General features: G+C 39.1%; 1 protein-coding gene across 1 annotated transcript; it reads right to left on the minus strand.

The window, feature by feature from the left end:
- Positions 1–3,733: 3,733 nt before the first annotated feature.
- On the minus strand, positions 3,734–9,293 carry MKRN3 (makorin ring finger protein 3). Its single transcript, XM_072795754.1, is given in 2 exon segments — positions 3,734–7,609; positions 7,612–9,293. Coding segments are annotated over 2 exon segments (1,464 nt in total). The 5' UTR covers positions 9,014–9,293; the 3' UTR covers positions 3,734–7,547.
- Positions 9,294–23,726: the final 14,433 nt, after the last annotated feature.

Below are 23,726 nucleotides of genomic sequence, written 5' to 3' on the forward strand. Positions count from 1 at the left end.
CTATAGATGTAATGCAATCCCTAACAAAATACAAACAGCATTTTTCACAAAGCTAGAACAATCAATCCTAATATTTGTATGGAATCACACACACAAAAAAAAAAAAAACCCAAAAGCCAAATATATCTTGAAAAAGAAGAACAAAACTGGAGAGGCGCCTGGGTGGCTCAGTCGGTTAAATGTCTGCCTTCAGCTCAGGTCATCATCTGAGAGTTCTGGGTTCAAGCCCAGAGTCAGACTACCTGCTCAGCGGGGAGCCTGCTTCTACTCTTTCTACACTTTCCCCCACCCACTCGTGCTCTAATAAATATTTTAAAATTTTAGTAAAAGAAAAAGCTGGAGGCATCACAATTACAGACTTCAAGGTATATTACAAAGGATCAAAGCAGTATAGTACTAGCACAAAAAATAGACACAAAGATTAACAGAACATAATAGAAGCTGAGAAATGAACCCACAACTATATGGTTAATTAATCTCGACAAAGCAGGAAAAAAATATCCAATGGATAAAGACAGTCTCTTCAACAAATGGTGTTAGAAAAACTGGACACCAGCATGCAGAATCATTAAACTGGATCAATTTCTTACACCATACACAAATATAAATTAAAATTGGATAAAAGATCTAACAGTAAGACAGAAAACCATCAAAATCCTAGAGGAGAACACAGGCAGTAGCCTTTTTGACATGGGCTGTTGCAGCTTCTTACAAGATATGTGTCCTAATGCAAAGGAAACAAAAGCAAAAATAAACTACTGGGGCTTCATTAAAATAAACCTTCTGCTCAGTGAAGGACACAATTAATAAAGCGAAAAGGCAATCTATGGAATGAGAGACGATATTTGCAAATCACATATTTGATAAAAGGTTAGTATCCAAAATCTATAGAGAGTTTATAAAAATCAGGGCACTTGGGTGGCTCAGTGGCTGAGCATCCGCTTTTGGCTCAGGTCATGATTCCAGGGTCCTGGGATCCAGTCTCACATCAGGGTCCCGACAGGGAGCCTGCTTCTCCCTCTGCCTATGTCTCTGCTTCTGTGTGTGTGTCTCATGAGTAAATAAATAAAATCTTAAAAAAGAAAGAGCTTATAAAACTCACCACCCAAAAACTGACTAATTAAATTTTAAAAATGGGCAGAACACATGAATAAACATTTTTCCAAGGAAGCCACCCAGGTGGCCAACAGATGTGAAAAGATGCTCAATATCATCAGAGAAATACAAATTTAAACCACAGTAAGATAAAACCTCACACCTGTCAGAATAGATAAAATTAACAACGCAAGAGACAGTAAGTGTTCCTCTTACACTGTTGGGTGAGAATGCAAACTGGTGCAGCCATTCTGGAAAACAATATGGAGGGTCCTCAAATACTTAAAAATAGAACTGCCCTATGACCTTGCAATTGCATTACTAGGTATTACAAAGAACACAAAACTGCTAATTCAAAGGGATACATGCACACCTACATTTATAGCAGCATTATCTACAGTAGCCAAACCATGGAAACAGCCAAGTGCCCATGGAACGATAAAAGGTAAGAAAGATGTGGCATCTTTCTTTAAATATATAATGGAATATTATTCAGCCATAAAAAAGAACAAAATCTTGTCATTTGCAACAACATGGATGGAGCAAGACAGTATTATGCTAAGTGAAATAAGTCAGAGAAAGACAAATACTATCACATGTGGAATTTAAGAAACAAAGCAAGTGAACAAAGGAAAAAAGAAAAGTAAGAGGCAAAACAAGAAACAGATTCTTAACTACAGAGACCTGATGGTTACTAGAGGGGAGGTGGGTGGGGAGATGGATTATGTAGGTGATGAAGATTAATGAAGGCGCTTGTGATGAGCACTGGCTGATTTATGGAAGTGTTGAATCACTATATTGCACACATGAAACTACTATAACACTGTAATCTGGAATTTTTAAAAAGATTTTATTTATTTATTCATGAGAGACAGAGAGGCAGAGACACAGGTAAAGAGAGAAGCAGACTCCATGCAGGGAGCTCAGTGTGGGACTTGATCCCAGGACCCCAGGTTCTGCGCCCTGGGCCAAAGAAAGGCATTCACTGCTGAGCCACCCAGGTGTCCCTGTAAGCTGGAATTTTACCAAAAACTTAAAAAACAGACCTTCCTTATATATGTATAGATAGATTTATACTTTATCTGTATTATTTTAAATAAGCATAATAACTATGAATTTAGGGTTTTTTTGGTTATAAGATGCTTGTATGACTATTATTTTTACCATATTAAGAGAAATGTTGTCTCATATTCTTCCTTTTTTTTCCCATAGAATATAAGCTACTCCTACCTGATTTCTTATTCTTTTCCTGTGTTTTTTGCCTGTTAATATTTCATCTGAAATATTTTGGCATCAATATTCACAAATGATTTTGAACTCTACTTTTCTTTGTATTCTACGGTGTTGGTAACATTTTGATACTGATTTGTTTCATGAATAAGTTATGTAACTGAATAAGTTATCTAATTGTCCCCTTTCTTCTGTTCTCTGGAATGGTTTATATAGCATTACAATGTATTAAAGTCTTTAGTAAATTTCTGGGGCAAATTTCTTTTCCTGCTCTTCTCTTTTATTGGGATGCAGGGCTAAGTACATTCCTGACAACTTATTTATTCATAATTGGTTTGTCTTCTAGAATAACGTCTGAAAAATTATATTCAGGTACATTTTAAATTCTTCCCCATTATCGTGTTTGCCTCAGTGTAACAAGAATCTATCTCCCATTTATTGTCTTTGATTTATTCCTATTTGTTTCCTATTTTACTTGCACTTTCTCCTTTATTTGTTAAACATTTATCTGTTTATTTTTCAAAGAAACAGCTTCCATTCATTCATTCGAAAGCTAGCATGAGAACAGGAAGGGTGGGGCGAGCCCAGGTAGGGAAAATATAATTTTAAGCAGGCTTCTTGCCCAAACCAGAGCACAACATGGGGCCCGATCTCACAAATCTGATATGACCCGAGCAGAAATCAAGAGTTGGTCACTTAAAGGACTAAGAAACAGATTTTATATTTTTATTTTCTGATCCATTACATTTTGCTTTAATCATTCTTAATTCTTTCTAACATCTATGCTGCAATTTCTTTAAAATTTACAGATTTGAATACCTATTTGTGATTTGTCTTTCTAAAAAATGTATATTGGTATTTAATTTTTTATATAAATTTATTTTTTGTTGTTCAATTTGCCAACATATAGAATAACACCTAGTACTCATCCCATCCAGTGCCCCCCTCAGTGCCCGTCACCCAGTCACCCCCACACCTCACCCAGCTCCCCTTCCACCACCCCTAGTTCGTTTCCCAGAGTTAGGAGTCTCTCATATTCTGTCTCCCTTTCTGATATTTCCTATACTGGTATTTAAAATTAATTTGACTCTGAGCACAGATTCAGCACCATCTTACAGATTATAGTATGCCTATTTTTTTTTACCATCTTATTCTGTCTTGAAAAATTATTTTGAATTCACTCTTTGATCAAATTATTTTAAAAGAGATATTTAAAGAAGCTTCACCTGCTAGTGGCTAATTTTCTTGCATTGACATTGGAGAATATTGCTTGTACTACTAATTCCTCATGCAATTGACAGTTCCATTATAATCTGATAGTTATATTTTGTTAGTGTTCATACAACACTTGAAAATGTGATATACTATATATTCTATAGCAAAAAGCTTTTTCATGTATTAATTTACCTTCTTGAACAATTGCTGGGTTATTTTCCAAGACTCCCCATCCCCATCCCCACTCCAACTCCATTTTGCACTGAGGTTGTAGTTCACCACCTAGTGTGGAAACAAAAACCACACCCTCAAGATGTTTACAAAAGAGAAAAGCATATGGGTGCTTACTATGGATTAGAAATGTTTTAAGTTCTTGAAATTCAGTAAATGGATTTAATGGTACATGAGACAAAGTGGTTTCCATGTGTTCGAGAGGAAGGAGTATTAGCGTATTTCTAAGTGTGTACGTCCACCAAATTTAGTCATTTGAAGCATAAGCAATCAAACTTGTTTCACATAAGCATTTATTTCTGTGTGATTAAAATGATACCTTCTGTATAGACACCTGAGCTGAGTCCATGAGTCCTAGTGGAGGAGGGGCCAGCACATACTGAATCACTCACAGAGCAAACTTTTGTGTGGCAAGAGCTCCTTTGTTTCTGACTGCAACAGAGGTGGCCCTGCTGACTTCATGAGCAAGCCCTTGGAATACTTTTCCCAGAGCCGAAGGCAGTGACATTCCTTTATCTGACCTCTGAATGAGCTGATGAGGGAACAGAAATCCCATTTTTAAACATCATTTTATTTATTTTCCTTATGTAGACATCCATCACAAATAATACATATTTTTGTTGTTGCTTACTATATTTCAGGAATAAAATAGCACATTTTTAGTTTTAACTGAATCACTTTTGTTGAAAAAAATTACTTGATCTTTTTAAAATTATGACTATAAGGGTAATGTGCCCCCATGCTACAAAAAAATCATAAAATAACACCGTTACTTTAACACAAGTTCCAAAGATACCCAAAGAGAAAAAGTCTGTGGATTATTAATTCTTGTGCAAGCTCTTCTGAGGTCACAAACACATATAATCCTTTTACACATGCCACTTTAAAAATCCAATCTATGTTTCAATTTCTTTGTCCAATGTACATATTTTCGTCATAACAACCACAAAATAGGTGGTGCTATACCCATTTCTCATATAAAAAAACTGAGGTATAGGAAATTTAAGTAACTTGCTCCAGTCTGCATGGCTGTTAAGAAGCTGAGTCAGGATTCTAATTATTCATTGTCAGCAAAACCACTTTATCTTCTGCCAATCCTTGTTCCATTGTATATCCTGAACTTTATAATGATTGTTTCAAGATGCCATTTGAATAAAAACATTCTATTTTAGAACATTAGGTAGTGTATATTAAGACAAAGTTTTCAAAGTTTTCCAAGCTCAGCTTAAAAATCCCCCCTTAATAGCAGCTTAGCCTCTATTCAAAGCTCATTTTTTTTGAGACTTTGGTGCCAGTAGTCTTTGAGAGTGACCCATCTGGTCCTTTTTCTTTGGTTGTTTGGTCATCTGATTCCTCTTTCCCCTGCATGAATGGAGTGGCCTCAGGGGAACCAGCATATTTGATTTTTGTTTGGAATTACTCACCCTGCATGACAGTTAATAGTGAGGCATCCACAGCCTCTTGATTGGTGAATTCTTTGGATAAGAATTGATACGCAATAAATATGGCAAAGGTGCCAGTAAAATGGGCTGAGATACTTACCGATAAAATCAGGCATAATATAAGAAGAGAGAGGCAGTTTAAGAATCTGGGAAGCTGAGGCATATTGGGTGAGGGACTAAGAAATACTGAGTCTGTAAGCCAACAAAGCCCCACAGCTCCCACATTCTCTAGGAGCTTTTTTATGTCCATCTCTGTCCCATCTGGCTGAACCATCCATACTGAAAGATTGCACACACATTTCCAATAGCAATATTCAGCTGGTCTAGCTGATCCTGGACATGTAGATGAGGGAAGAAGCAGCATGGTGCCTGTGCTCTGGAAATATACCAGTGAGTTCCTTTTGTGGTTCAAATAATTTATACCTACGGGTCACAGCTGTATGTGTAAGTAATTTAACCTCTCAACCGTATTTACTTCATTAGGATTATAAGAATAATTATAGCAATGACTTCACAACATTGGTCTGAGAATTAAATTAGTCCTTTGGAGAGTGCTTAGTAAATGGCACAAACTCTGTAAATGTACTGTGTCTTTCCTAAATAGTCCGGACGATCTGGATCTCATAGAATTTATGTATCTGGTATATTTTCACCCTCAGCCAAGAGAAGAACATTCTGCAGTTGATGCATACAACATTTTGTACATTTTACATTAGATAAATTGTTAGAATTGTGCTGTTCAACTCCTTTGCTTGTTCAGTTACTGAAAAGATGTATGAAAATTGTCCACTTAAATTTTATATTTTTCTTATTATTTATTTTTGATGCTGTTTTTAAATGAATACAAAATTGGAATAGTTTTATTTTCCAGGTAAATTATAATTTAATATTCATATACTAACCTTATTTATCTCCAGCAATCTTTTTTTTCCAGCAATCTTTTTACCCTTAATATCAACTTTGTCTATTACAAAAGTCACAGCATTGCTATTTATTTTTTCATTCTATTACTTTTAAGGTTCTGTATTCTTATGTTGTAGGTGTGTATTTTAAACAGCATACAGTTTCATTTTAATTTTAATCAAGTCTGATAACCCTTGAGTTTCAATTTTTAAGCCATTTTCACTTAATCTGATAGTGTGTAATTCCCATATTACTATGTATTTAGTTTTTGTTCCTTTATATATTTCACTTATCTTTCCATTCTTATATTTTGACTGATTTAAATATTATTCTATTTTCTTTTATAATTTTGTCATGTATATATTGAAAACTTTTGTCAAAAGCCCCTTTCTTTGAATATCTAGAAATATTGAATACAAAGTACTGTGTATCTGAGTTCAGGATTGATTGTGCTATTATAAGGAATAATGACATTGTGCTAAACTGCACGGGAACACACATTTCTGTATTTATAATAGAACAGTGAGCTATTAATGCCATCACAGGAATTACCAATGTCCTATTTTGTAAAATTTCTTTATCGGTGTCTGCTATAATTGACCAGAGCCACTTTAATTATCTGTTGTCATTAGATACTATTTACTGAGCCTGTGAAAAGGACAGAACAATTATTCACACACCTCACACTCACACAACAGCAAATCATATTGCCTTTCGCTTCCAGCTTCCAGCTCTTCCAGATAGTATATGGTGTATCCTTTATAAATATTTTTGATCATATAACTTTTTACACATTTATATGCACATATATAATTCTTAAATAAATACTTCCAAATATAAGTAATTTCACATCAAGCTTCACAGGATAAAAACATGTAAACATACACACCTGGTTCTGGTCAAGTTAAACACAAAAACCACAAGGTAACCACATGTTAAAGAGTGCACTTGAAGGGGAATGAGGGAAGGAACAGACATGTAAACAACAAAGGTGAGCAGCTGTACCACAAAGGCCCTGCGAGGGTCCATTTCTTAAGGCTGTAGTAGCAAAAAGCTCCTTGTTCAGTTTAGACTTCTCCCTTCACCCTGTCACATTTATTCTTGAGGGACTTCAAAATGAGTGTGGAAATTCTGTAAACACTAGACTAGAACTGAGTCAATCCTGTTGAAAACAGAGATGACAAAATAAACCATAAACTACAGTCATATTCATTTCATCAAACAATAACGTTAAGGACTTTTTGTTACAGTTCACCACAGTAAAGCACTATAACCTTGAAATGGGGATGGAAGAAAACAGAGATGGATGCTTTATAAAAAGGGCTTCAATAGCCTGTGAATGATAGATGTGTCTATAAACAGAAAACAAGCAACAGCGGATGGCAGAGCCTTAGCACACTAGACCACATGCCACAGCATAATGCTACAGATTCAAACTGAAATATTTTTTTCCAGCTCATAATGAAGCAAGTCCCACTGGTCCTTTGAAAAGAAATCTCATCATTTCCCAGTGAAATAAAACACTTAAACAACAGATTGGCCAGCCGAAGCATGACAAGCTCTTTTTTACTGCTTTTAAAGGGCATCTCACCCTCTCGCACCTGAGTAGGCTCCGAAAATTGACCGCAGTGAGCACCGGATGCCTCAGCACTCAGCCTCTGAGGATCCTCTCCCAGGCCCTCTGGGTCTGCATGCTTGTAAAAACAGTTATCTCCAAATGGGCAGAAACCCCTGCCTCCTGCGAAATACCTGCAAGTCTTGTTGCTCATTGCCTCCTTGTATTGCTGAATAAGTTTCTGCTTCTCTTCCTCCTCCTCCACCCAGAACTCACTGGGAATCACAAAGTTGGAGGTGACCCTGCACTGTGGACAGGACTTGACGATCCTGTTGCCAAACTGCTTGTCAGTCCTCCACCTGCGGATACACCTAAGACAGTAGGTGTGGGTGCAGTTGGAGAGGATGCCAAAGCGGCAGTCACTGGGGTTGGCTTTCTCATAGACAACCTCCATGCAGATGCCACACACTTTGTCCATACTTCGCTGAACTGCAAACGAGAGCTCCATATCCTTCTCGTGTGCTTCAATGCAAGCCTTTATATGGTCTGCCCTCTGTGCAGCATCCACAGGGTGCAAGACCTGAAGCCCACACATATCACATATCTCTCCATGGACATACATACAGCTCTCCCCACGAAAGCACTGCCCCATAGCCGCATCTCGGCAAAGCTGCTGCCCACTGCCCACTGCAATCTGTTCCCTCTCAGTCACTGGGCTCTGCACAGAAGCCCTGGGAACAGAAGGGATCATGCGGCCCCGGTAGGGTTGCCCAGGAACAAACTCAATGGCATTCTCCCAACCTTCCACACCAGCTCCTCCGGCAGCTTCAAGGCCTGCATTGTCTCTCTCAGCTTCAAAGAAACCCCCTTCAGCAGCTAAGCCAATCGCAGGCAAGGAGCAGGCGAACGCAACAGAGGAGGCTTCAGCCACTTCCTGAGGCAAGGTCTCAATATGCGCAGCCGTGCTAGGGCTTGGGTCTGCGGAGGCCCCAGGCGGTGAGCCAGGGCTCTCCCCAGCCTGCAGCCGGCCCGAGAGGTCATGGGAATAACGACAGTTCTCCCCCTCCTTGCAAAGCCCATGCAGAAAATACCTGCAGGTGACTTGCTTTGTCCAGCTGCCGCTGCTCCGGCCCTGCAAGCGACTGGGCCCCGCCCCTCCCCCAGAGGCCTGGGCAGGCCTCCGACGTGACGCACGGAGGGGGGCCGGGCCTGCAGCCGCAAATTGCCGGAAGACCGGGCGCATGTGGAGTGAAGGCCCAGGTGCACCCTCCCCTGCCACCTCGGCCCCCGCAGGTGCCCCAGATGCCTCAGAGGCTTCAGTGGGAGCTGCAGGCTCTTCCATGGCAAATTCTTCTCCCCAGATGGTACCGGAACTGCTCCGGTGTCTCTTCCTTTAGGCTTGAGGCCCAGAGAGCCCGAGCTGGTACCGGGGTCTCTTCCTTACGAAGTGTGCATCTCTTTTCCTTCTCCCCCTGCTCTCTTCCTGTGCTTGTGGGTTCCTACTTCCTCCTCTGGGCAGGCGCGGCGGACACTTCCTGTGGGAGCAACGTCAGCCCGGGATCCACTCTGTTGTCTGCACTGTGTGTACGCTGGATGCGCTGGTTCCGCATCCTCCTTTGTTCTCGGCTGCTGGGCTGCCCCGCCCCTTCAGGCCTCTGCACCTGCTGCTCTGCACTCCCGCTGCCGGATCGCAATCCCTCCCGCTTGCAGTCTCCTCTGGAGGACGTAATTACAGATCCTTGAGGTTTTGATTTCATGTCTCCCAGTATTCATTCAGACACATTGTATTCTATTGCTTTTTTTGTATGGTCTGTTTTAAAAATCGTAATCCTCCCCCTGCCCCAGATTTATTCTGGAACGTCACACCCATACACTTTATAAATCCTTTTTCTGCTCGCTCCATTTTATGTCTACATAGGGCTTTGTGTGCATGCTCCTCCTCCCCCCCCCCCCCCACCCGTGTTACGGCTGTCACTGTGGAAAGCTTTTTCTTCGCAAGACATGATTTCTTTTGGTCTCTCTTCCGGAAAATCTCACAAGCTGATGCTGGAAATGCTTTTCGCCAGCGAGACATTAGCAGGGAGTGCTTCTGATCAGAGGCCACTTCAGCGCTTTTCAGATGTCTTAGTTTATTGGATTTTCCAATTCTGTCTCCTGCTGTGCAGAAGCTGCTGCCTTTGTCAGATCCTGATGCGGGCATAATTAGCCACTGTCCCCTGTGTGACCCTGGCTTTTATTTTCTCCTCGCTTGACTCATGGTGGCCCTTTGTTTCTCTTTATTTCCCTGAGGTTTGTCCTGCATTGTGGCAGGCCAGCCGTTCATAATGCATGCTCTATCATCCTGCCCAGAAGTAGTGCTTTTTAATTTTCTCTGTGAGCTCTTTGTTGTTTTGGAAATATGTTTCAGTAGAATGGTTTAAAAAAAAAGAAAAAAACCTCCTCTGCTAAGATTACTTATCATGGATGTACACTGAATTTTATCATGTAGTTTTCTGCATTGAGAAATGATCTTATGTTTTTTCCCCTTTACGCTCTTAATGTGATTACTTGCACTGACAGACTTCCAAATATTTAATTTACCATTTTTTCCAAGAGTAAATCTGCATTACGATGCTTTATCATTATATATATATTATTGGATTTTCTTTGCCAAAGTGGGTTTCTTGGAATTTAGTGCCTAAAACTTAAAATGAGGGTGCCTGAATATAGCAGAGGAATCAGATTGAAGCAAATAATAAAAAACAAACACGAGGTAAGGGTAATGAATCAGTGTAATCCTTTAAATGAATTACTGAGAGCTAAATTTCTGGTGAAATTTATTTAAAAATGAAGGAGCCTCAAATAATATCAGAAATTTTAAAAATAGGATATCATTACATTAATAACATGAAAAATCATGAGAGGATATCAGAAACAAGGCTGAGCCATTAAGTGTGAAAATTTATTAAAATTGATCATATTTCTAGAGCCACAGCTATTATTAAAAATAGCAGGAGCAGTAAAAAGAAATGCCCTATTACATAAGTTAAATATGTAACTAAAAGTAGTCCTGTAAGTGAAGGATTTTAAAGCTTTCCATCTGAAATAAATAGGCAAAGTGCTATATTGTCAATCCTAGCCAGTGCCATGAGTCAAGCAAATAAATAAAATATTTTTTAATTGTAAAATAATTATTAATAGGAGAAAGCAGAAAATTGAGGAGAAATATTGATAAACCAACAGGTTTAATAAGCACATGTAGCAAGGACATTGGATAGAAGTGTAGTACACCAAACAGTTGTATTTCTATTTCAGTTAATATACTTAAACACTTAAAATTCATAACATAACACCATAAAAGGTTAACTACCCTAGAAATCAAACTAAATGAGGTTGTAGAAATTAAAGTCATGTTTTATTTAGGAAGATTTAAGTAAGCCAGGGGATATCCTATTCATGCAGTAGAAGCTAAGCTCAATATTTTCAAAAGGTAAACTTTCCCTCTTTTGGTAATTATGAGAATATTGCTGTTTTCCACCATGAATGTAGGAAATCTTGGGGCTTTTGAATTCCTTCTTTTGTATTGTTACTGGGTTTTGTGTTGGGGATGCCAGTTCTTCCAAAGTCTAACTTGCTTTCTCTCTCCTCTCATAAATGCATTGGTTGCTGAGTATTCTTTTGACAGCCCCAAAGATTTTCATAGGAAAAAACTTGGAGAATGGGTTTATATATCAGGCTTTTTACAGATTCACAAACCTAACAATCTTGATTATCAAACTATTATTTGTTAAATGGTAATATGTTCCCAGCAATATGTTTAATTTATATTTGATCCACTTTTTATAGGTCAGCACTGTCCAGTAGAATTTTCTGTGATGATTTGATGTATATGCTATTCAGTATTCCAGTTTGGTAGCTATTAGCCCCATGTGGCTCTTTTTTTTTTTAAGAGAGCTAGCACAAGAGAGAGGGGGAGGGGCAGAGAGCAAGAGCCTGAGAATCTTAGATAAGCTTCCTGCAGACCTTAATCTCATTACCTTGAGATCAAGACCTGAGCCAAAATCAAGGGTCAGCTGCTAAACTGACAGAACCACCCAGATGCCCCAGGCCCATGTGGCTTTTGAGTACTTGAAATGTGACTAGAATGACTGAGGGACTGAATTTAATTTTTAATTTAATTTAAATAGCTACATAGGGCTAGTAGCTATAATACTGGACAGTGAAGTTCTAGATTGTATTAGACCAAATATCTCCTCACAAAAAAAGAAACATATTTTATTTAAATTCAGTTTTCAACATATAGCGTAACACCCAATGCTCATCTCATCAAGTGCCCTCCTTAGTGCCAGTCACCCAGTTACCCCATCCCCCTCCCACCTCCCCTTCCGCAACTCTGTTTGTTCCCAGACTTAGGAGTCTCTCATGGTTTGTCTCCCTCTCTAATTTTTCCCACTGAGGAAGAGAATCTCTAAAGCCTATGCAGCAGGCATGGGGCAGCATTTATTTTCATACACTCACTTGTGCGGCTGTCAATTGTGTTCATGTCCTACCATCCATAGTGAACTATATCTTCTAGTTTTATAGTGCAAATATTCCATATATGCTGTTAGAAACTAAAATTGTACTGCATGATTTTAAATATGTGAGATTGAATATCTATAAATAGGGGAGTGCATGTAGAAAGAATAAGCAAATACTTCCCATTTTGGTCACATATCTATTCTCAGTGAATTTTCTCTGACTGTAATAGTCCTGTTTTGTCCTGCTTTTTGTCTTTTTGTTTTTAATATTTATTTATTTATTTATTTATTTATTTATTTATTTATTGGCACTGATGTTTTCATGTAGTCTCTGAGAATACACATCTGATCATGTCTTTAGTTATTTGGCTCAGCTGAGGGCTCTTTTCCCAAAAACCCACTTGGCCTCAGGACTGGGACCTGAGACCAATTTGTGCACACAGCAGTTTTCAGGGCAACACAGGAGTTCCTCAGTGGTCAGGATTTAGATGTCCAAGTGGAATGAATGAAAACAATGGCTCCACTGAGCAGGCTGCACTAAGCACTTAGGTCACAGAATGACAAGGAGGGAGGTGATTTATAGCACTGCAGGGCTGAGGCACAGCCCAGGCATCATAAGAAAAGCCCTAGAGGCAGGATACTAGTTCAGAAGTGGACTGTAGGAATGGATAGAAAAAATCCAGAAGGCTCCACAGTCTTTTATTCCACGTAGCTCAGGCCAGCTGGTCTCAGCCCCACTTACTGTGATGTGTCCATATTTAAAACACACATATTTGTTTCAGAATAATTTCCCTCAGCAAACCCACGTGCTTCAGGTCCAATGTTTAGGTACTACTGTAGAGATGGGAATTGAAACAGGGGTCTAGAATCAGGCATCAGGGATTCAAATCTGAAATACAGAACTTTCTGAGGGATTCATCTTGGGCAAATTAATCACCTTTTTTTTACCTCATTTGGCAGATAACAGGAATAATAGCAATAATACAAGTGATTAGCTCACAGATTTTCTGTATTTTTTTTTTAGGTTTGCTGTATTTTAAAGGAGAAAATTCTTATAAAAATGATTGGCGCAATACCTGTTAAAAGTGATAGTCTTTGAGATATCCATAAATTCCTTTTGGCTTTAAAAATCAAAGAAATTAGAGAGAGACAAACCATAGGAGACTCTAAACTATAGGGAACAAACTGAGGGTTGCTGGAGGTGAGGTGGGTGGAGGAATGGGGTAACTAGGTGATGGGCATTAGGGAGGGCATGTGATGTAATAATGAGCACTGGGTATTGTGTGCAACTGATGATTCACTAAATTCTACCTATGAAACTAATAATGTATGCTTTGTTAATTAATTCATTTAAATTTTAAAAAATCCATGAAGGGCACATGGGTGACGTGGTTGAACATCTGCCTTTGGCTCGGGTTGTGATCCTGGGGTTCTGGGATCAAGTCCTGCATCAGGGCTCCTTTCAGGGAGCCAGCTTCTCCCTCTGCCTGTGTCTTTGCCTCCCTCTCTGTGTCTCATATATAAATAAATCTTAAAAAAAATAAAACATCAAAGAATCCTGCAATTAAAGTCTCTTAGTATGTCTATATGTTTTCTGCTATCTGGATACAGCAGTAGTCTGTCTATAGGATCCCAAAAAGTTCCTGGCTCATGAGAGGTAATGAATGAATACTTATTTTCTAACTGATAGGCAAACTTACTTTTTTTTAATAATAAATTTATTTTTAATTCGTGTTCAATTTGCCAACATACAGAATAACACCCAGTGCTCATCCCATCAAGTGCCCCCCTCAGTGCCTGTCACACATTCACCACCACACCCCGCCCTCCTCCCCTTCCACCACCCCTAGTTCATTTCCCAGAGTTAGGAGTCTTTATGTTCTGTCTCCCTTTCTGATATTTCCTACCCATTTCTTCTCCCTTCCCTTCTATTCCATTTCACTATTATTTATATTCCCCAAATAAATGAGAACATATAATGTTTGTCCTTCTCTGATTGACTTATTTCACTCAGCATAATACCCTCCAGTTCCATCCACGTTGAGGCAAATGGTGGGTATTTATCATTTCGAATGGCTGAGTAATATTCCATTGTATACATAGACCACATCTTCTTTATCCATTCATCTTTCGATGGACACCGAGGCTCCTTCCACAGTTTGGCTATTGTGGACATTGCTGCTAGAAACATCGGGGTGCAGGTGTCCTGGCGTTTCATTGCATCTGAATCTTTGGGGTAAATCCCCAACAGTGCAATTGCTGGGTCGTAGGACAGATCTATTTTTAACTCTTTGAGGAACCTCCACACAGTTTTCCAGAGTGGATGCACCATTTCACATTCCCACCAACAGTGTAAAAGTGTTCCCTTTTCTCCGCATCCTCTCCAAAATTTGTGGTTTCCTGCCTTGTTAATGTTCCCCATTCTCACTGGTGTGAGGTGCTATATCATTGTGGTTTTAATTTATATTTCCCTGATGGCAAGTGATGCAGAGCATTTTCTCATGTGCGTGTTGGCCATGTCTATGTCTACCTCTGTGAGATTTCTCTTCATGTCTTTTGCCCATTTGATGATTAGATTGTTTGTTTCTTTGGTTTTGAGTTTAATAAGTTCTTTCTAGATCTTAGAAACTAGCCCTTTATCTGATACGTCATTTGCAAATATCTTCTCCCATTCTGTAAGTTGTCTTTGAGTTTTGTTGACTGTATCCTTTACTGTGCAAAAGTTTCTTATCTTGATGAAGTCCCAATAGTTCATTTTTTATTTTATTCTTTTCTCTTTGTGGATGTATCATGCAAGAAGTTACTGTGGCCGAGTTCAAAAAGGGTGTTCCCTGTATTCTCCTCTAGGATTTTGATGGAATCTTGTCTCACATTTAGATCTTTCATCCATTTTGAGTTTATCTTTGTGTATGGTGAAAGAGAGTGGTCTAGTTTCATTCTTCTGCATGTGGATGTCCAATTTTCCCAGCACCATTTATGGAAGAGACTGTCTTTCTTCCAATGGATAGTCTTTCCTCCTTTATCAAATATTAGTTGACCATAAAGTTGAGGGTCCACTTCTGGATTCTCTATTCTCTTCCATTGATCTATGTGTCTGTTTTTGTGCCAGTACCACACTGTCTTGATGACCACAGCTTTGTAGTACAACCTGAAATCTGGCATTGTGATGTCCCCAGCTATGGTTTTCTTTTTTAAAATTCCCCTGGCTATTCGGGGTCTTTTCTGATTCCACACAAATCTTAAAATAATTTGTTCTAACTCTCTGAAGAAAGTCCATGGTATTTTGATAGGGATTGCATTAAACGTGTATATTACCCTGGGTAACATTGACATTTTCACAATATTAATTCTTCCAATCCATGAGCATGGAATATTTTTCCATCTCTTTGTGTCTTCCTCAATTTCTTTCAGAAGTGTTCTATAGTTTTGAGGGTATAGATCCTTTACCTCTTTGGTTAGGTTTATTCCTAGGTATCTTATGCTTTTCGGTGCAATTGTAAATGGGATTGACTCCTTAATTTCTCTTTCTTCAGTCTCATTGTTCGTGTATAGAAATGGCACTGACTTCTGGGCCTTGATTTTGTATCCTGCCACACTGCCAAATTGCTGTATGAGTTCTAGCAATCTTGGGGTGGAGACTTTTGGGTTTTTTATGTAGAGTATCATGTCATCGGCGAAGAGGGAGAGTTTGACTTCTTCTTTGCCAGTTTGAATGCCTTTAATGTCTTTTTGTTGTCTGATTGCTGAGGCTAGGACTTCCAGTACTATGTTGAATAGCAGTGGTGAGAGTGGACATCCCCGTCTTGTTCCTGATCTTAGGGGAAAAGCTCCCAGTGCTTCCCCATTGAGAATTATATTTGCTGTGGGCTTTTCGTAGATGGCTTTTAAGATGTTGAGGAATGTTCCCTCTATCCCTACACTCTGAAGAGTTTTGATCAGGAATGGATGCTGTATTTTGTCACATGCTTTCTCTGCATCCAATGAGAGGATCATATGGTTCTTGGTTTTTCTCTTGCTGATATGATGAATCACATGGATTGTTTTACGAGTGTTGAACCAGCCTTGTGTCCGGGTATAAATCCTACTTCTGCTGGGTGTAGGATCTATTTGCTGTTTTTTCTCTAGCTCCTTTAGGGGTAAGGTTAACTTTTGTATTTGAGTTCTTTCCATTTTTGAATGGATGTTTGTATTGCGATGTATTTCCCCCTCAGCTTTTGCTGCATCCCAAAGATTTTGAATGGTTGTATCTTCATTCTCATTAGTTTCCATGAATCTTTTTAATTCTTCCTTAATTTCCTGGTTGACGCTTTCATCTTTTAGCAGGATGGTCCTTAACCGCCACGTGTTTGAGTTCCTTCCAAACTTCTTGTTGTGATTTAGTTCTAATTTCAAGGCATTATGGTCTGAGAATATGCAGGGGACTATCCCAATCTTCTGGTATCGGTTCAGACCCGATTTGTGACCCAGTATGTGGTCTATTGTGGAGAAAGTTCCATGTGCACTTGAGAAGAATGTGTATTCAGTTGAGTTTGGATGTAAAGTTCTGTAGATATCTGTGAAATCCTTCTGGTCCAGTGTATCATTTAAAGCTCTCGTTTCTTTGGAGATGTTGTGTTTAGAAGACCTATTGAGTGTAGAAAGCACTAGATTGAAGTCACCAAGTATAAGTGTATTATTATCTATGTATGTCTTAACTTTGGTTATTAATTGATTGATATATTTGGCAGCTCCCACATCAGGGCATATATATTGAGGATTGTTAAGTCCTCTTGTTGGATAGATTCTTTAAGTAAGATAAAGTGTCCCTCTTCATCTCTCACTACACTCTTCGGGGTAAAATTTAGTTTATCTAATCTAAGGATGGCTACCCCTGTTTTCTTTTGAGGACCATTTAAATGGTAAATGGTTTTCAAACCTTTTATTTTCAGGCTGTAGGTGTCCTTCTGTCTAAAATGAGTCTCTTGTAGACAGCAAATAGATGGGCCCTGCTTTTTTAACCAATCTGAAACCCTGCCCCTTTTGATGGGGTCATTAAGCCCATTCACGTTCAGAGTTACTATTGAAAGGTATGGGTTTAGTGTCATCATGATATCTATTCAGTTCCTGCTTTTGTGGATTTTTCCATTGGACTTCTTCTTAAAGGGGAATTTTAAGAATTCCTCTTAAAATTTCTTGCAGAGCTGGTTTGTAGGTCACATATTTTTTCAGTTCCTGCCTGTCTTGGAAGCTCTTTATTTCTCCTTCCATTCTGAATGAGAGCCTTGCTGGATAAAGTATTCTTGGTTGCATATTCTTCTCATTTAGAACCCTGAATATATCCTGCCAGCCCTTTCTGGCCTGCCAGGTCTCTGTGGAGATGTCTGCTGTCACCCTAATACTCCTCCCCATAAAAGTCAGGGATTTCTTGTCTCTTGCTGCTTTAAGGATCTTCTCTTTATCTTTGGAATTTGCAAGCTTAAATATTAAATGTCAAGGTATTGAATGGTTTTTATTGATTTTAGGGGGGGATCTCTCTATTTCCTGGATCTGAATGCCTGTTTCCCTTCCCAGATTAGGAAAGTTTTCAGCTATCATTTGTTCAAATACATATTCTGGCCCTCTGTCCCTTTCGGCACCCTCGGGAACCCCAATTAAACATAGGTTTTTCTTCCTCAGGCTGTCATTTGTTTCCCTTAATCTATCCTCATGGTCTTTTAATTGTTTTCCTCAGTTTACCTCTTTGCCATCAACTAGTCTTCTATGTCACTCACTCGTTCTTCCACCTCGTTAACCCTCTTAATTAGGATCTAGTTTGGATTGCATCTCATTCAATTGATTTTTAATTTCTGCCTGATTAGATCTAAATTCTGCAGTCATGAAGTTTCTTGAGTCCTTTATGCTTTTTTCTAGAGCCACCAGTAGCTGTATAATAGTGCTTCTGAATTGGCTTTCTGACATTGAATTGTAATCCAGATTTTGTAACTCTGTGGGAGAGAGGACTGTTTCTGATTCTTTCTTTTGAGGTGAGGTTTTCCTTCTAGTCATTTTGCTCGGTGCAGAGTGGCCAAAAACAAGTTGTATTGGGAAAAGGAGAAAAAGAGAGGAGAGAAAGAAGGAAAGAAAAGAGAAAAAGAAAAAAGAAAAAAGGAAGAAAAAAAGAAAAAAGAGAAGAGAAAGAGAAAGAAAGAAATTGTGGGGGAAGCAAACAGAAATCAAAAAGCAAGAAAAAAAAAAAACACAGGGGCGTATCTTCTGATTCTGTATACTTTAAGTCCCTTGACTTCCCCTGGAACTTGTTCCTCTAGCTGGTCTTCTGGGGGAGGGGCCTGTTGTGCTGATTTTTTTTTTTGGTGCTAACATTTTATTAAGGGAAATAAAACACTACACACAACTCTAAGATAACATTCAAGAACAAAATGAACTACATGGGTGAAATATTGCCCATCACAATTCCCACAAAGCTACCACCAGAGTCAAGAAAAACTCATCTCAGGAGAGAACACAGTATCCATTTGCAGAGCACACAGTGGGTACTCCATGCTGAATCCCCAAATGCAGACATGCGTAAACCAAAGAGAGCTTAACATCTTAGATTTTATTTCCATTGCTGTGACAAGTGCTCACTCAAATCTCCCTCCATTTCATAGATAATGTATTTCCAGAAGAACAACTTGACATTCCACAGGGAAGAGTACCCTTTGCCACAGCCCATGGATTTCCCTAAAGAAAAGTACAGTGTGTCTGTTGAGGGGTGGACATCTGAGCACAACCCCCAGGAACAGGAGAGGCAGCACCCTGTGGACCTGAAATTTTCCATGCAATGCAGCTGAGCAAGCGCTGATTCCCGAAATCAGTCCAGGAGTGGCCACGTCCTCAGGTCCACAGACACCCCGTCAGGATGCAGTGGGGTGGAGGACGAGTGTCCGAGGCCAGGAGCTGGCTCATTCGCTCTCAGTGTCTTCTGAGGATAGGACACCTGTAGGTCATCGTGGAGGATACTCCAGGGGATATAGTCACTTGGGAGAGCTGTTCTGCCCCCTGCCTGGTGCAGAGCTCAGTGGGGGTTGTTTACCCCGTGAGGCCCCAGGAGGAACAACCACAGTGGCGGCGGCCAGCTCTGGAGCCCTGGATTCAGCTCCTGCAGTAACTACGGAGCTCTCCGTCTGCAGGGGCCTGGATGCTCCAGAGGCAGGGGCGGGGCCGCTGATCTGCTCAGCTTTGGCAGGAGTGTCCTTGCTGTCCTGGGCCCTCCTGGCCTCTGCCTGTCCCGGGGGGAGGCCGGATTCTGGGCTGTGTCCCCGGCGCCCTGTGTTCCCGGCCTGCGCTGTTGGATTGGCACTCCAGGCTGCGCAGCCCCCTCCGCGGAGCCGCCCCTCCAGCCCCTCCAAGCTGCTCCCGGGTCCAGCCATGTGCGCTGCAGCCCTTTAGGATGCACTCTCCCCAGGGCACAGGTGTCTGTTAGTGTCCCCGGGAGCCTGAGGGCATCCCCTCCCTCCTGGGGTCCTGCTCCAACTCCCTGCGAGCGCCTTTCCGCCCGGGAAGGTTGGTGCAGCTCCTGCTTCTCCAGGACGGGGCTTTCCCATCTTGGGGACACTCGCCCCAGCCTTAGCCCGGCTCCTCGCAGGGCCCCTCCCCCTTGGATGCCTTTTGTTTCTTTATTTCTTTTTTCCCGTCTTCCTACCTTGACAGAAGCGCAAACTCTTCTCACTGTTGCAATCCAGCTGTTCTCTCTTTAAATCTCAGGCTGAATTCGTAGATTTTCAGGATGACTTGAAGGTTATCTAGGTAATTTGGTGGGGGCAGGTGACTTGGGGACCCTACTCTTTCGCCATCTTGCCCCTCCCTACTATCAGGCAAACTTACTTTTATTTTGAAATTTACAAAGGCAGTTTTTGCCAACTCTAGTTTAGAATTCAAACTTACCTTAAGTCCCAATAGTTCAATTTGTTTCCCTTCATAGCTGTATCTTGCAAGAAGTTGCAAACTTACCATATTGTATACATTAAATATATGCAGGGTTTTATATATCAATTACACTTCAATAAGCTGAAAAAAGCCAAGTTTAAAGATAAAGATATATATATATATATTTAAGTTTAATTTTAGGTACCTTTGTTCAGTATTTATCATCATTTATAATTGTCATGGGATTCTGAGTGGAACAGGACTCTGTTAGCTCTTCCTGGGATTGTGAGGGGTGTTTTGAAGAATATTGTTTAGTCATCGTAAATGAACAAATAGATAACAAAAAGTTACTCGAAAATGCCTTTTTAATTCTATATTTAAATACTGATATTAACAAAGGTGTCAGTGTTCCTCAAGCTACTCAATTATACTATCATAAAAATTGCTCCAATTATAAAATTATGCTGAATTATCTATATCATAATCAAACCCTGAAAATTTCAGGAAGTTTTTTGGATGCTTTCTATAAGTGCCAAGAATTCAGGTATGCTGGGCAGCCTGGGTGGCTCCACAGTTTAGCGCCACCTTCAGCCCAGGGCCTGGTCCTGGGGACCCAGGATCGAGTCCCACATCTGGCTTTCCGCATGGAGCCTGCTTCTCCCTCTGCCTGTATCTCTGCCTCTCTCTCTCTCTCTCTCTCATGAATAAATAAATAATCTTTAAAAAAAAAGAATTCTGGTATGTGTATACTTTAGCATGGATAACAGAATTTTATTATATATATAACTATATATATATATATAAAATACAGATCTAAAACATACATAATTTTCTATTTCTAACCAGATTAAATAGCTAATATAAGGGTAATATTTTCTTCCACACCAATGATAGAAACTGGACAAATACAAGAAGTACTTGAAATACTTAGGAAACAGCTAAGTGTTTGAGGGACAAAACCCAAGACAGAACATTAAGTAACCTAAATAACCCATGAATTATAAAAGAAATCACAAGGAAAATTAGAAAATACTTTCACCTGGACAACAATGAAATTATGGCACATTAAAATATTTAGGATGCACCAAAAGCCATGCTTAAGGGCAAAATTTATAGTCTTAAATACACCAATAAGGAAAGAAGAAGCTTTGTTTCACAAGTTTCAAAATAATAAAAGTAAAAAAAAGATAGAAATTGGGGGAGAATATCACACAGTAATGCTGGAGTCCATTTGCCTTTTTCCACTTTATGAAGAAAATAGTCATTGTGCTATGGATATATTCAGACCTACAAACCATGGCCATAGGGATAAAAAGACAGAATTTATCTAACTTTTTGCTCCTTGGAGGAGTGCTTCTTATTTTTTATTCATTTTTTAAAGATTTTATTTATTCATGAGAGACACACACACACAGAGGCAGAGACATAGGCAGAGGGAGAGCCTGCTGTAGGACTCAATCCCAGGACTCCAGGATCATGACATGAGCAGAAGGCAGATGCTCAACCACTGAGGCACACAGACATTCTGCTTTTTTTTCTTAATATAAAAATGTTCACAGTATTTTCCATGTTTCTTACCCTGTTCCTTTCATCCTCCAAAACATTTAAGCATTTTTAAAGAGAATTATGAACAATCATACCTGACTAGACAATGTCATTTGTCTCCCACATACAACATAAGAAAGAAATTAATATTTCTGGCCACTAGAGAGCAGGGATGTAATGGATTGAATAAGCTGAAGGGGAAAAACCCAGCAGGGCTTTAGAGATTTTGATAGATAATATACTGAACAAATAAATGTTTATAAACATTTATTTAAAGACAGTATATCCATCAAATTTCGCCTGTGAAAATTACACACCAGGCATTGATGACAAGTAACAACATATTGGGCCTAAAGGATGTCTTAATAATTTCAAAAGATTGAAATAATTTAGAATTTATGTATTGACTCCAGAATAAATTTGAGCCAGAAATCAATAATAAAAATATAACTAGACAATCATTTCCATATTGAGATATTAATAACTATATTTCCAAATAACCCAAAATTCAAAGAAAAAAATCACAAAGTAAATCAGAAAATACTATGATTTGATTAATAATGAAGGTGCCTATGTAAAAATTTGTTTTTCCTTCATGGAAATCAGTGCTTCTTAGAGGAAATCCTATACCTTAAAAGGAATATATTAGAAAATGAGAAAGTCTGGTTATTTCTGTTATGATCACTCTTTGGGTAATCACAATAAAATGACAATAGATTTAACCAAATAATATAGGTGCAAATAATATAGGTGAAGAAAATAACAAATATGAGAACAGAAACTAATAAAAGAAAACAAACATATAACAAGAATAGCTGGAGGTTGATTCTTCAATAGGATTAGTAATGTGGATAAACTTTACCTCTGGTGTGCTTCAACTGAAAACAACAAAACAAAACAAAAACCAAAAAAAGGGGGGGGAGTTACTCAACTAAGCAATATCAAGAATGAAAAAAACAGTGATATTCCTACTGCTCATATATACTTTAAGGAGATTAAAAAGAAATCATGAACAACTTCCAGCCATTAAATATAAAAATGTAGTTCATGGGACGCCTGGGTGGCTCAGCGGTTGAGCGTCTGCCTTTGGCTCAGGGCAGGATCCCGATCTAGGATCAAATCCCACATTGGGCTCCTTGCAGGGAGCCCACTTCTCCCTCTGCCTATGTCTCTGCCTCTCTCTGTGTGTCTCAAATAAATAAGTAAATAATTTTTTAAAGATTTTATTTATTTATTCATGAAAGACACAGAGGAGAGAGAGAGAGGCAGAGACACAGGCAGAGGAAGAAGCAGGCTCCATGCAGGGAGCCTGATGTAGGACCTGATCCTGGGACTCCAGGACCACTCCCTGGGCCAAAGGCAGGCGCCAAACCACCAAGACACCCAGAGATTCCCATAAAATCTCTAAAAAAATAAATAAATATGAGAATAGTTGAAATGGTAAACTTCATAGAAAACACAGCTTATAAAAGTAAAATCAAAGTAAATTGGAAATATGAATAGCCTGCTAACTGTTAAGGAAAATTGACTGTAATTAAAGGCCCTCTTACAAAACTCCAGGCCCAGATATATTCACAATAAATCCTATTAAATATGTAAGAAAAAAAAAATAAATCCTATTAAATATGTAAGAAGAAACAGTATAGACCCCTGTTGCTCATAAACTTTGATGTGAATTAATAGAAAATTAAAAATGATGTCCAATGATCTATAAAAGGATAATCTATAACAGCAAAGAAGGGTTAATTCTCATAATTCAAGATAATATCTCTATTTGAAAGTCAATTTTCAAAAGTTCACAGAACAGGTTGGTGGTTGCTAGAGATGGGGTGGGGAGTAGGCAAAGTGGGTGAAGTGGTCAAAAGTTACAAGCTTCCAGTTATAAAATAAATAAATCTTGGAATGTAATGTACAGTGTGGTGACTATAGTTAATAATACTACAGTATTGTATTGTATACTAAAAGTTGATAAGAGAGGAGATCTTAAAATTTCTCATAACAAGAAAAAAATATACTGTGTGTTGATGGATGTTAACTGGGCTTATTGTGGTGATCATTTTGCAACATAGACGAATATTGAAACAGTTATATTGTTCACTGAAAACCAATATAATGGTATATGTTTAG

This window comes from Canis lupus, chromosome 2, assembly GCF_048164855.1.
Source record: "Canis lupus baileyi chromosome 2, mCanLup2.hap1, whole genome shotgun sequence".
NCBI classification, from domain to species: Eukaryota; Metazoa; Chordata; class Mammalia; order Carnivora; family Canidae; genus Canis; species Canis lupus.